Source organism: Haliotis rubra, unplaced genomic scaffold, assembly GCF_003918875.1.
Source record: "Haliotis rubra isolate DU_JTF1 unplaced genomic scaffold, ASM391887v1 Scf797, whole genome shotgun sequence".
Lineage (NCBI taxonomy): Eukaryota > Metazoa > Mollusca > Gastropoda > Lepetellida > Haliotidae > Haliotis > Haliotis rubra.
The window spans coordinates 349,625-365,479 of NW_025767520.1; the positions used below are offsets into that span (position 1 = coordinate 349,625).

Consider the following 15,855-nt stretch of genomic DNA (forward strand, 5'->3'; position numbering starts at 1 on the left):
GGCCTGGAGATCTATTCTGATGCTGGCCCCATTCCACAATACCATCTTAGCGTTAAGACAATCATGAATCTATGCCACTTGCAGCAGTGGGGTGACTGGGCCTGGAGATCTATTCTGATGCTGGCCCCATTCCACAATACCATCTTATCGCTAAGACAATCATGAATCTATGCCACTTGCAGCAGTGGGGTGACTGGGCCTAGAGATCTATTCTGATGCTGGCCCCATTCCACAATACCATCTTAGCGTTAAGACAATAATGAATCTATGCCACTTGCAGCAGCGAGATGACTGAGCCTGGAGATCTATTCTGATGCTGGCCCCATTCCACAATACCATCTTAGCGTTAAGACAATCATGAATCTATGCCACTTGCAGCAGTGGGGTGACTGGGCCTAGAGATCTATTCTGATGCTGGCCCCATTCCACAATACCATCTTAGCGTTAAGACAATAATGAATCTATGCCACTTGCAGCAGCTTAGATGACTGAGCCTGGAGATCTATTCTGATGCTGGCCCCATTCCACAATACCATCTTAGCGTTAAGACAATCATGAATCAATGCCACTTGCAGCAGCGAGATGACTGAGCCTGGAGATCTATTCTGATGCTGGCCCCATTCCACAATACCATCTTAGCGTTAAGACAATCATGAGTCTATGCCACTTGCAGCAGTGGGGTGACTGGGCCTGGAGATCTATTCTGATGCTGGCCCCATTCCACAATACCATCTTAGCGCTAAGACAATCATGAGTCTATGGCATTGAGGTAACTGCAGGGTTTCAACAATATGACTGCCCATAGCCCAGTGCAGAAAACATTCTATACTGAGCAACTAAACTGTTCATTTGAACTTGCCCATGGCCAAGTAACAAATAGAATTGAATTTCATTTCCTATAAAATCAACATACGTAAAGTTCTGCATTTTTATCTGTTTTTCATTGCGATTTATCAGGGCTTTATTCATGCTTTCTGTTGACACTGTTGCCTGAAGAAAGAGTTCTTTCCCTTGGTGTTCATTTTGCCCCAGATGGGTACATTAAATTGTAGGAAGCTTGACTGGGTTCATTCTTGCATATAATAACTTGCGATAGTAGTTTACAAGCACAATCATGCTAAGCAACATTATCTGGTCTAAATATAGCACCATTGGCAACAAGTCTTGCTATTGAAACGTGTTTGTTTCATCACAGTTTTCAGCAATTGTTACAGTTAGATTATCATAATCTATGTCACAGAGAAGTACTGCTAGTGTCTTCGGCAGCAAAACAGATAGCAGTACCATTAAACGAAATCAGAACAGCCACAATAGTTTGGCATGAAATGCATGTGGACCTGTTTTTTTGTAAATATCTCTACATCCAATGATCCAATCGTTCTCAAACTGTGCAAGTGGATGTTTTGTCAGACAACCTAATCAAATTGTAAATCACCGAGTTTATGCATTTGTATTAAAGAATCTGTCTATGTAGCTGTCAACAAAATAAACAGCAGAACGGAGACTGCTTGCAGAGGGAGGGAGCCAATGACCTGCAACAGCGGCAGTGTTGGGTCATAAAGGTAAATGCACGTGCAGTTCATGATAGTTACCTGTGCACTGCACAGTGATAGACCTTTTCGATAATTCACATTGACTACTTCTAGCTGTCATCATGAAAGCTTATTCAGAGGATGCTAAACGTTTAATTAGAAATGTGTTGAATTTTTTTTAAAAAGAGCAAAACTATAGGTGGTTGTACGCAAGAATACACCAGAAATCGGATCGGCTAAAAACAAAAAGTATGATGACAAAAAACGAGAATATTTGTATAATCAAGTCAGGACCAGACAAGCCAGTGATGCTCATTATGTAAATAATCAAGTCAGGACCAGACAAGCCAGTGATGGTCATTGTGTAAATAATCAAGTCAGGACCAGACAATCCAGTGATGCTCATTATGTAAATAATCAAGTCAGGGCCAGACAAGCCAGTGATGCTCATTATGTAAATAATCAAGTCAGGACCAGACAAGCCAGTGATGTCATTGTGTAAATAATCAAGTCAAGACCAGACAATCCAGTGATGCTCATTATGTAAATAATCAAGTCAAGACCAGACAATCCAGTGATGCTCATTATGTAAATAATCAAGTCAGGGCCAGACAAGCCAGTGATGCTCATTATGTAAATAATCAAGTCAGGGCCAGACAAGCCAGTGATGGCATTGTGTAAATAATCAAGTCAGGACCAGACAAGCCAGTGATGGTCATTGTGTAAATAATCAAGTCAGGACCAGACAAGCCAGTGATGGTCATTGTGTAAATAATCAAGTCAGGACCAGACAAGCCAGTGATGGTCATTGTGTAAATAATCAAGTCAGGACCAGACAAGCCAGTGATGTCATTGTGTAAATAATCAAGTCAGGGCCAGACAAGCCAGTGATGTCATTGTGTAAATAATCAAGTCAGGGCCAGACAAGCCAGTGATGTCATTGTGTAAATAATCAAGTCAGGGCCAGACAAGCCAGTGATGTCATTGTGTAAAAAATCAAGTCAGGGCCAGACAAGCCAGTGATGTCATTGTGTAAATAATCAAGTCAGGACCAGACAAGCCAGTGATGGTCATTGTGTAAATAATCAAGTCAGGACCAGACAAGCCAGTGATGTCATTGTGTAAATAATCAAGTCAGGACCAGACAAGCCAGTGATGTCATTGTGTAAATAATCAAGTCAGGGCCAGACAAGCCATTTATGTCATTGTGTAAATAATCAAGTCAGGACCAGACAAGCCAGTGATGTCATTGTGTAAATAATCAAGTCAGGGCCAGACAAGCCAGTGATGGTCATCATGAGTATCGATCCTCACATGTGGTGACATGTGATCAACCAACAACCTGATTCATCTCGACGCCTTTAATGAAAAGCAAAGGACAATTCTAGCATGGATTCCCAACCCACAGGGAGCACTTCAACACAAATATTTTAAACATTTTAATACATGTCCAGTTTTGTTAAAGCTGCATTTTGTTGAGTTTAGTTTGACAAGTACTTATGGCCATTGTAGCATGTGAATTGGTTTGTGGTACAGGTTCATACGGCAGGTTCGCTGGAAAACCGATGCTATACATACCCTGCAGTTGTTACACCAGCTCTCCTGGACATCAGCTTGGCCTTTATGCAGTGAGTGATGCCTTTACCCCTTGGCCTGCAGCAGATGCAATCTACCAAAACGATGATGATGATCACTATCAGAAGGACAATGATAACAATGGCCCATGTAGGAACTGGGGGATCTGGACCTGGACCTGAAAAAAATGAAATGTATATTTTTGTTGATGGATGGGTTACTGAAGATCAATTCTATCCCGGATCTTTACAGACAGCACTCTCTAGTGCTCTGGATCTCAGGCTGATCCTTAGACATATGTGAGACCGTAAGGACGCGATTTGACTAAAATTACAGTAAGCTCTGTGTACATGACCAAAAAGCTGTTGTGAAACAATAAGAAAAGATTCCTTCAAGCTCCTGTAAACTGCCCCCATCTCTGTGGGACAACTGATACAGGGGGGATAACGACAAACTCTGGGTTGTGCTGATGGTTACCCCCCCTACCCCTCTCACCACCACCACCCCACCCCCTTCACTGAGTCAAACATACAGTTGTCTTGAGGTGAAAGCTTGGCCCATTTGTAACTGCCTGCCTGTTGTATGCATGTTCTTACCACGATAAGAAACATTAAATTCATCCATGAAAAGCGATCCATCTAGTGAGTGAGTGAGTTTAGTTTTACGCCGCTTTTAGGAACATTCCAGCAATATCTCGATGGGGCACAGAAATGGCCTTCACATGTGGGGAATCAAACTAGGTCTTCAGAGTGACGACATGAACACTTTAACCACTAGGCTACCCCACTGCCCGGATACAGCCCTAATGCCTACACTTAGCTACTTACATATTTTGGTCTTCTTATTGTAGGGTGTGTAACACTGGGCGGCTGGCCCGGTGACACTGCATTCCAGTTCCCCACCTGTAGGGACGTCAGCAAGTTCTACCTCATCATTTTCTTTGTACTGGTCAGATGTGAAACTGAAGCTGTTGTCAGCCACCTCAAAAAATTAAAACAGTATCTGAACAATCAGACTCACACATAAAGGTCTGGCTAAACACAGTAACGGCATCTGAACAATCAGACTCAAACATAGAGGAGTGGCTAAACACAGTAACGGCATCTGAACAATCAGACTCACACATAGAGGTGTGGCTAAACACAGTAACGGCATCTGAACAATCAGACTCACACATAGAGGTGTGGCTAAACACAGCAACGGCATCTGAACAATCAGACTCACACATAGAGGTGTGGCTAAACACATTAACGGCATCTGAACAATCAGACTCACACATAGAGGTGTGGCTAAACACAGTAACGGCATCTGAACAATCAGACTCACACATAGAGGTGTGGTTAAACACATTAACGGCATCTGAACAATCAGACTCACACATAGAGGAGTGGCTAAACACAGTAACGGCATCTGAACAATCAGACTCACACATAGAGGTGTGGCTAAACACAGTACTGGCATCTGAACAATCAGACTCACACATAGAGGTGTGGCTAAACACAGCAACGGCATCTGAACAATCAGACTCACACATAGAGGTGTGGCTAAACACATTAACGGCATCTGAACAATCAGACTCACACATAGAGGTGTGGCTAAACACAGTAACGGCATCTGAACAATCAGACTCACACATAGAGGTGTGGCTAAACACAGTAACGGCATCTGAACAATCACACGCACACATTGAGGAGTGTCTAAACACAGTAACGGCATCTGAACAATCAGACTCACACATAGAGGTGTGGCTAAACACAGCAACGGCATCTGAACAATCAGACTCACACATAGAGGTGTGGCTAAACACAGTAACGGCATCTGAACAATCAGACTCACACATAGAGGTGTGGCTAAACACAGCAACGGCATCTGAACAATCAGACTCACACATAGAGGTGTGGCTAAACACAGTAACGGCATCTGAACAATCACACGCACACATAGAGGAGTGTCTAAACACAGTAACGGCATCTGAACAATTAGACTCACACATAGGGAGGGGTAAGTGCATGGAGTATACAGATGAGATCAAGGGAGGGATTAGTGCACAGAGTATACAGATGAGATCAAGGGAGGGGTTAGTGCACAGAGTATACAAATGAGATCAAGGGAGGGATTAGTGCACAGAGTATACAGATGAGATCAAGGGAGGGGTTAGTGCACAGAGTATACAGATGAGATCAAGGGAGGGGTTAGTGCATAGAGTATACAGATGAGATCAAGGGAGGGGTTAGTGCATAGAGTATACAGATGAGATCAAGGGAGGGGTTAGTGCATAGAGTATACAGATGAGATCAAGGGAGGGGTTAGTGCATAGAGTATACAGATGAGATCAAGGGAGGGGTAAGTGCACAGAGTATACAGATGAGATCAAGGGAGGGGTTAGTGCACAGAGTATACAGATGAGATCAAGGGAGGGGTTAGTGCATAGAGTATACAGATGAGATCAAGGGAGGGGTTAGTGCATAGAGTATACAGATGAGATCAAGGGAGGGGTTAGTGTATAGAGTATACAGATGAGATCAAGGGAGGGATTAGTGCACAGAGTATACAGATGAGATCAAGGGAGGGGTAAGTGCACAGAGTATACAGATGAGATCAAGGGAGGGGTAAGTGCACAGAGTATACAGATGAGATCAAGGGAGGGGTAAGTGCACAGAGTATACAGATGAGATCAAGGGAGGGGTTAGTGCACAGAGTATACAGATGAGATCAAGGGAGAGGTTAATCTGTTGTTTACTGTCTTGTGTCAAGGAAATTTGGGATCAGCTAAAAGTTGTTTTAGTTTCATGATGAAAGATAAATCTCTAGTGAGTAGAACAATTTTACAAATTGGATAGTGTGTAGGTTGTTAAATGTTGAAATTAAGTTGTTTTAGTGCCATGATGAAAGATACACAGTAATATTTAGACCCTAGTCTTAGGACCCCTAATGTTCATAATATATATTAATGATATTGTAGATGATATTGTTAGTAATATTAGACAACACGTCTCTATACGTTATAATTGATGATCCTGACATAGCTGCAGACTGTTTAAATAATGACTTATTAGGAATTTCAAATTGGGCCAAAGAATGGAAGGTTTCATTCAATCCTAACAAAACAAAATCAATACAGTTCAGTAGAAAACTAAATAGAAGCATTAAACCTGATCTTACAATGAACGGTGTGATAATCAAGACGTAGATGATCATAAGCATCTTGACCCTTCAAAATAACTGTTACTGGGATATTCACATAGGGATAAACTCTATGAAAAGAAAGTTAGCCCACTGATTAAATGCTCAAGAAGTTTGTATTATCGATTATCGCGTAAATGTTTAGAAATTATCTACAAATCTTTCATCTCACCGACCACATATGCCAGATCATTTCTACCCGATACAATAAAACTGTGGAAATCCCTAAGTTCTGAAATTCAAAATATTGATACTTTATCCCGATTCAAAAACTCGATATTAAGACAATATAACAAAACTATTATTTTTGATCTAAACTTATTTGATTTGAATGCTGATAGGTTTGATAGACATCATCGACAGCCCCTCGTGGTCATGTGGACATCCAGTCGAAAATGATGTGCATTATTTCTTTACATGCAATAAGTACACGGAATTAAGACAAAATCATATTTCTATTTAAAGGGGTTTAGTATCAACACTGTACTATGGGTATCAACACTGTACTATGTACATTGAATGTTGTTATGTCTCTTAAGTGGATTAGTCCATTGTATGGAATAGGTAACAGGCAGGGGGTTAACAGTGCAACAGACCGTAAACTATGTTGTTATAAGCTGTAGGGGTAGTGGCATGTAGGGGTAATGGGGGGTTACCGGTCCAACACATCTAAACAATCAGATTCAAACATGGGGGAGTGGTCCAACACATCCAAACAATCAGATTCAAACATGGGGGAGTGGTCCAACACATCTAAACAATCAGACTCGCACAAAGGGGAGTGGTCCAACACATCTAAACAATCAGATTCAAACATGGGGGAGTGGTCCAACACATCCAAACAATCAGATTCAAACATGGGGGAGTGGTCCAACACATCTTAACAATCAGACTCGCACATAGGGGAGTGGTCCATCACAAGAAAAGCATATTTGACTCTTTGATAAATATGTATATTTGAAAGACATAATTTGTCTCACGCTGATAGTAATGTTGCCATTTGGATCCTCTTGAAAACCTTCACATAATGTTTGCGGACGGTAAGTTTTCGGGATATTGATGCAGTCTGAGCCAGGCGATGGAGGTGCAGGAGTTGGGGACTTTCTTACATCTGAAATTAGGAAAAATCAAACTGAACAATGAACATTTCCTGAAATATATTCACAGCTATAAGTAACACTAAACACACACACACCTTAGTCTCTGTTACTACCTAGAGGCTAAAGGAAGTTAAGTCACCATGTCATGTGATCTTAGAGTGAGTGAGTAAGATATCATGCTGCGTGTAGCAATATTCCAGCAATATCACAGCAGGGCAATCCAGAAATGGGCTTCACACATTGTACCCAAGTCGGGATTTGAACTGAGATATTTGGCGTGACCATCAACTGCTTTAACTACTAGGCTACCCAGCCACCTTGTGACTCTAGACGGTAACACCTCCACAATCATCTCTGACACTAAAAGAATTCTGTTATAAATCTGTTCCGTTTTGTGTGATTCCTGTCACAATTCTGGTCTAATGGGAATCATGTAATAGAGATGAAAGTTTTGTAAGAATAAAGTTATCCATGAGAACATTACCATATCCTTCGATGCGACAAGTCTTCAAGAGTGGGTTTGTTCCATCACGACAATTCCACGTTCCCACATCCTTTCCAATCAGACTCTTTATACGCATAATGTGTTTGTCATCTGAGCGAAACACCACCCCATAACCTGGAGTATTAACATAGCATTCATCTTTATTCTTCAGGCATGTTACAACTTCAATATTATCTGGCCGCGAAAACCCGATAGACCCGTATTGGCCAGTTATGTCACAGGTGATGTTGACTGGTCGTCCAAAGCAGCCTACTTCAGGGCATGATGTACTGGTTTCTGCTGCATCTGTTGAGAAAAAGCAAGCATTCTGTTACCATGGCTACCAGTGTTTGAAACCAAACCATTGTCGTAATCTGAACTTTTAGAGTTCGGGATGTTGGACAGTTGGAGCACAACAATTATTAAACACAGGACAGCTGGAACACTACTCAGGTTTCACGTTGGACAGTTGGAACACCACTATAATTAAATGTTGGACTGTTGGAACACCACTATGGTTAAACGTTGGACAGTTGGAACACCACTATGGTTAAATGTTGTACAGTTGGAACACCACTATGGTTAAATGTTGGACAGTTGGAACACCACTATGGTTAAATGTTGGACAGTTGGAACACCACTAGGGTTAAATATAGGACAGTTGGAACAACACTATGGTTAAACGTTGGACAGTTGGAACACCACTATGGTTAAATATTGGATAGTTGGAAAACAACTATGGTTAAATAAAGGACAGTTGGAACACCACTATGGTTAAATATAGGACACTTGAAACACCACTAGTGTTAAATGTTGGACAATTGGAACACCACTATGGTTAAATATAGGACAGTTGGAACAACACTATGGTTAAATGTTGGACAGTTGGAACACCACTATGTTGAAATATAGGACAGTTGGAAGAGCACTATGGTTAAATATAAGACAGTTGGAACACCACTATGGTTAAATATAGGACAGTTGGAACACCACTATGGTTCAATATAGGACACTTGGAACACCACGATGGTTAAACGTTGGACAGTTGGAACACCACTATAATTAAATGTTGGACTGTTGGAACACCACTATGGTTAAACGTTGGACAGTTGGAACACCACTATGGTTAAATGTTGTACAGTTGGAACACCACTATGGTTAAATGTTGGACAGTTGGAACACCACTATGGTTAAATGTTGGACAGTTGGAACACCACTAGGGTTAAATATAGGACAGTTGGAACAACACTATGGTTAAATGTTGGACAGTTGGAACAACACTATGGTTAAACGTTGGACAGTTGGAACACCACTATGGTTAAATATTGGATAGTTGGAAACCACTATGGTTAAATAAAGGATAGTTGGAACACCACTATGGTTAAATATAGGACTATGGTTAAATGGACAGTTGGAACACCACTATAGTTAAATGTTGGACAGTTGGAACACCACTATGGTTAAATATGGACAGTTGGAACACCACTAGTGTTAAATATTGGACAGTTGGAACACCACTATAGTTAAATATGGACATTTGGAACACCACTAAGGTTAAATGTTGGACAGTTGGAACACCACCATGGTTAAATATTGGACAGTTGGAACACCACTATAGTTCAATATAGGACTATAGTTGAATATAACACAGGTTGGAACACCACTATGGTTAAATATAGGACAGTTGGAACACCACTATGGTTAAATATAGGACAGTTGGAACACCACTAAGGTTAAATATAGGACAGTTGGAACACCACTATGGTTAAATGTTGGACATTTGGAACAAGACTATGGTTAAAGTTGGAAACACCACTATAGTTCAATATAGGACAGTTGGAACACCACTATGGTTAAATATAGGACAGTTGGAACACCACTATGGTTAAATATAAGACAGTTGGAACCACTATAGTTCAATATAGGACAGTGGAACACCAATGGTTAAATATAGGACAGTTGGAACACCACTATGGTTAAATGTTGGACAGTTGGAACACCACTATGGTTAAATATAGGACAGTTGGAACACCACTAGTGTTAAATGTTGGACAATTGGAACACCACCATGGTTAAATAAATAGGACAGTTGGAACAACACTATGGTTAAATATAGGACAGTTGGAACACACTATGGTTAAATGTTGTTGGAAACCATAGGTTGAAAGTTGGAAGTTGGAAGAGCACTATGGTTAAATATAAGACAGTTGGAACACCACTATGGTTAAATATAGGACAGTTGGAACACCACTATGGTTCAATATAGGACACTTGGAACACCACGATGGTTAAACGTTGGACAGTTGGAACACCACTATGGTTAAATATTGGATAGTTGGAACACAACTATGGTTAAATATTGGATAGTTGGAACACCACTATGGTTAAATATAGGACACTTGGAACACCACTATGGTTAAATATAAGACAGTTGGAACACCACTATAGTTCAATATAGGAGAGTTGGAACACCACTATGGTTAAATATAGGACAGTTGGAACACCACTATGGTTCAATATAGGACACTTGGAACACAATGATGGTTAAACGTTGGACAGTTGGAACACCACTATGGTTAAATATTGGATAGTTGGAACACCACTATGGTTAAATGTTGAACAGTTGGAACACCACTATGGTTAAATATAGGACACTTGAAACACCACTAGTGTTAAATGTTGGACAGTTGGAACACCACTATAGTTAAATGTTGGACATTTGGAACACCACTAAGGTTAAATGTTGGACAGTTGGAACACCACCATGTTGAAATATAGGACAGTTGGAACACCACTATAGTTCAATATAGGACAGTTGGAACACCACTATGGTTAAATATAGGACAGTTGGAACACCACTATGGTTAAATAGGAAGACAGTTGGAACACCACTATAGTTCAATATAGGACAGTTGGAACAACACTATGGTTAAATGTTGGACAGTTGGAACACCACTATGGTGAAATGTTGGACAGTTGGAACACCACTATGGTTAAATATAGGACAGTTGGAACACCACTAGTGTTAAATGTTGGAGAATTGGAACACCACTATGGTTAAATATAGGACAGTTGGAACACCACTATGGTTAAATGTTGGACAGTTGGAACAACACTATGGTTAAATATAGGACAGTTGGAAGAGCACTATGGTTAAATATAAGACAGTTGGAACACCACTATGGTTAAATATAGGACAGTTGGAACACCACTATGGTTAAATATAGGACAGTTGGAACAACACTATGGTTAAATATAGGACACTTGGAACACCACGATGGTTAAACGTTGGACAGTTGGAATACCACTATGGTTAAATATTGGGTAGTTGGAACACCACTATGGTTAAATATAGGACACTTGGAACACCACTATGGTTAAATACAGGATAGTTGGAAGAGCACTATAGTTGACTATAACACGGTTGGAACACCACTATAGTTCAATATAGGACAGTTGGAACACCACTATGGTTAAATATAGGACACTTGGAACACCACTATGGTTAAATATAGGACAGTTGGATCACCACTATGGTTAAATGTTGGACAGTTGGAACACCACTATGGTTAAATATAGGACACTTGGAACACCACTATGGTTAAATGTTGGACAGTTGGAACACCACTACAGTTAAATGTTGGACATTTGGAACACCACTAAGGTTAAATGTTGGACAGTTGGAACACCACCATGGTTAAATATTGGACAGTTGGAACACCACTAAGGTTAAATGTTAGACAGTTGGAACACCACTGGATTTATGCATCAGACATTTGAAACACCACTTTAGTTTAAAGTTGGATTTGCTGGATGAATGCAGATAGTGAAAGGGCAATTCGGAGCCAGGCAATCCTGGGACTGTTGTTCGGAACAGCAATACACACTGCAGGGTTTGCTGACAGACAATCAACATTCACTGAACCTGAATTCTGTGATACAAAGCCTGTCTCACAGTCCTGAACTGCATTATTTCCCCTTCAGCCCAGTTCATTCTGCAATGCTAATTCCCTAAATGAATTAAGTCTAGATTTCCTCAGGTTCAGGATGACTCTCATATCTCATTGGGGCTCTTATTCAATTTAATTAAAATAAAATTCTATATATTCAGTGACTAAGCATTAGTCTATGTAATATATTCAGTTGCCTCAATGGTGATTGAGAGAATAGAAGATAAACAGACTTGTTTTATTTCTTTTCATATTTGTTTTTTTCTTTAAGACCCACTTACATTCTGAACATCTTTAGAATTCCATGAGGGGTCAACACGGTCAATATCAGAAAACAATGATCCATGGAATCCAGCTCCTGAGGGGTCTGACCACAACAAGCTGTAGGACAAGGTCCAGTCAGATGTCAATTAGTGAGTTGAGTTTTACGTGGCACTCAGAAATATTCCAGCTATATGGCGACGGTCTGTAAATAATCAAGTCTGGAACCGATAATCAAGTGATCAACAGCATGAGCATCAATCTACGCAATTGGAATACGACTACATTTGTCAACAACGTCAGCGAGCATGACCACCCAATCCATGATGTCAGCTCAGCTCATGAGTATAAATGTAGTTTTTTCTAAATAATTCATCAACATTTTGTAATTAATTAATTCTAAATAAAGGAAGGGCTGTGAAAGCATTATTTGTGATGTTACCATCTGTTGTGAATAATCTGATGCAGTGCACGGTTGTATGAATATATTTTGGGAGTATTTTACAAACACCGGAGTCAAATACGCAGGAATTGTGTTGATCCATGAGTATCACAGGGTTTTCGACGATGTAAGACAAAACGTAATTTTTATCTTTGATATCATTTAAAGTTTTTATTTTACTAACCCTGAGTGATAAAGGATATATTCATCTATTTCACAAAAATATCAAGTGTTTCCTACAAAAATAGTGTTGATGACATTGTATCGGCGAAACTTTTGCCGCTCTCCAAATCCGTGTATTTGTATGGCTTTTCGACGATGTACCATGCTTTTCCCTCCGCACTGCAAGGGTGTGTTGTGATCTGAATTTTCGCTTGCTATTATTTTCGTCTATAGGCAATTGATTTTGCATCTGAAGTGGTAATAGGGTTAGAATGAACCTGCAGTAACCCATGCTTGTCGTAAGAGGCGACTAACGGTATCGGGTGGTCAGGCTCACTGGCTTGGTTGACACTTGTCATTAGTCCCCACTTGCGCAGATCAATGCTCATGCTGTTGATCACTAGATTGTCTTGTGTAGACTTGATGATTTACTTCGGCGTGACTCACTGAAGTGGTATTAACGAGCTGGGGCAAATAATATTGATGTTTGTTTGCTGTTTATATAAGATAACTTCAGGATTTCCATTGTCAATAAAACTTCTCACGACAGAGACTGGGCATTCGCCCTACCTGTGATACTGCTTGTGCACTCCGATCATACACTTACTCCCCCCATATTGCGCGCAATGCAATCGTCGAAATCACCAGAACGTCAAATTCAGCTCGTCTTGGGATATATTTACCTGCTGTACCCAAAGAGACTGATACTGCTTGTGCACTCCGATCGTGCACTTACTCCCCATATTGCGGGCAATGCAATCGTCGAAATCACCAGAACGTCAAATTCAGCTCGTCTTGGGATATATTTACCTGCTGTACCCAAAGAGACTGATACTGCTTGTGCACTCCGATCGTGCACTTACTCCCCCCATATTGCGGGCAATGCAATCGTCGAAATCACCAGAACGTCAAATTCAGCTCTTCTTGGGATATATTTACCGGCTGTACCCAAAGAGACTAATACGCCCAAAACATATTTCCAACTGTGGCTGGAGTGAAGCTGAGACTGTGAAGTCTCTTAAAATGATACAGCTATAATTGTGGGTGAATTAACAGATAGCAGCATTGTGCTGACAACCACAGATCAGATTCAGGTTGAATCTTGGATTTGTACCACCAGTCAATGCATCCTGGTGACTACCGGGAGGGAACTGAACAGAGCGTGTGTGAGTGAGTTTAGTTTTATGTCACTTTTAGCAATATTTCAGCAATATCACGGCAGGGGACAAATGAAATGAGCTTCACACATTGTACTCATGAGGGGAATTGAACCCGGGTCAACGTGACGAGCGACCACTTCAACCATTTGTCTACCCCACTGCCCTGAATTGATCAGAGAACCCCTCATGACCCTAGATTCTTACCACTGACAAAGATGGCGCCGAAGTTGACCAGCAGAAAGAGAGTAACGTGTCTCTGTGACGCCTTCATCAGGTCACTGTTATCTGTAAACATCAACAGATATCAGTTTAAGATTTAAATGAACATTACAATGTCAGCAAAACAAAGTACCGGGTAATACTTGTCACAAAAGTGAAGCTTCCTTTCTGCTTATAAATTAGGAATGGAAACAAATAATTCACATGACATGTCAGCATGATGATTGAATTGAACTGCATGTTACAAACTTAACTGACATTTTACTGTGACATGACAGGGTGAGGTGAGGTGAAATTAGGTTTAACGTAGTGCTTGAGAATATTTCGCTCATATGACGACGGGCATGCCTGTGTATGTGTATGTGTATGTGCGGCTGCTTGTACTAGCCCAGACTGAAGCTGGTTTTATAGTGCTAGCCCACTGAGATACCATGCCGCAGTGAAGCATGAATACCCCACTCAGACACATTATACTGACTCCCGAGCCGACCAGTCCTTGTTGTACCCATTAATGCCGAGCGCCATGCAGGGACCAACAAGTACCATATTTTAACGTCTTTTGGTATGACGCGTTCGGGGATAGAACCCGCAACCTTCCGCTCTCCGTGCGGACGCTCTAACCACTACACCACGGAGGCGGTCCTGACATGACAAGAAAATGTAAGAAAATCGGTGGTTCTTTCTGTCAAAGTTACATATTTTCAGAAACTGAGTGTTAATCGAGAGCAGGATGTTCCTTACTTCCCTGTCCATCTCGGCCATGGACAGGGTCTGCTGACTTTGTGTAACTGAACCAAGAAGGTCTGTTGTAACTCGTGTTACGCATTTCGCGGTATTACTCGATATCCCGCAAGTGTCACACCATCATAGCCGTGGTACTCGGTGGCGTTTTGTCCCAGTAGCACGATTCATCTCGGCCATGGAGATACTCATATTCATTCATACTGTCACATAGCCTAATGAAATTGATCATGGAATGATACTGAAATCTGTGTATTGTAACATATAATATGGAATATCATGCGAACGACCGACGTGCAGGTGCTGTAACACCAGAACAGCCAACAACAAAACACAATAATTGTAGCGTACCGCCTTTTTCTGATCCAGTTAGCGAGATGTGTTTTCGGTTTCGATGGGTTCCGGATGTTTATGAAGCTCCTCGTAGCGATAGGCTCTCTTTACACACACTGCCATGGAGTTGATATAAAATCCGGACGGCGCTCATGTACGTATTCAGCATCTGATCATACAAAGACGTATTTTGTATACATGCGGGAAAGAGTGACACGGTCGTTCATCTGTTGTTGGACAGTCTTTAGAATCCCTCACCAAATAAGCGCACGTGAAATCAAACATATGTGTACCTTTCTGTTTCAGAATATTGTTGCAATTTCCTTAACTGTGACGTTGCAATATTGTTGTACAAATGTATTACACCGACTCCCTCGGCTGTGGTCCGCGACAGAGGTCGTACTTTCCTAATATATTGTTATGGTTTTGTAAGGCTTCAGTGCAGTGTTGTTTAGATTACCGAAATAAAGAGATTCCTTTTATACTGTCATTTTTCATCTTGAGGAATACTGTCATTTTTTTATTATTTTTGTTTTGGGGGTTGGGGGTGGGGGGTGTTGTTGTAAAGAGGGGCTTGCCTGGGTTTAGGGTTAGGGGTTAGGGTTAGCTGTAAGGCTTCAGTGCAGTGTTGTTTACATTACGGAAATATAGAGATTCTTTTTATATTTTGAGGCATACTGTAATTTATATTTTTTAAGGGAGGTTTAGGGGAA

The 15,855-nt window shown here is 40.9% G+C and overlaps 1 protein-coding gene across 2 annotated transcripts in view; it reads right to left on the minus strand.

The window, feature by feature from the left end:
• The window catches only part of LOC124261328, a 30,121-nt gene extending 14,852 nt beyond the window's left edge, over positions 1–15,269 (minus strand). Inside the window, exons 1-6 of one of the 2 annotated variants that reach the window (XM_046695633.1) lie at positions 14,810–15,073; positions 14,054–14,134; positions 7,875–8,180; positions 7,271–7,401; positions 3,935–4,088; positions 3,111–3,285 (exon numbers count right to left, since the gene is read on the minus strand). In XM_046695633.1, coding sequence (XP_046551589.1) covers positions 3,111–3,285; positions 3,935–4,088; positions 7,271–7,401; positions 7,875–8,180; positions 14,054–14,134; positions 14,810–14,894 — 932 coding nt within the window. In that variant the 5' untranslated portion in view covers positions 14,895–15,073. Of the gene's footprint in view, positions 1–3,110; positions 3,286–3,934; positions 4,089–7,270; positions 7,402–7,874; positions 8,181–14,053; positions 14,135–14,809; positions 15,074–15,160 lie in introns of those variants that run through there. The other variant, XM_046695634.1, reaches the window with a different exon arrangement.
• Between the last annotated feature and the right edge of the window lie 586 nt (positions 15,270–15,855).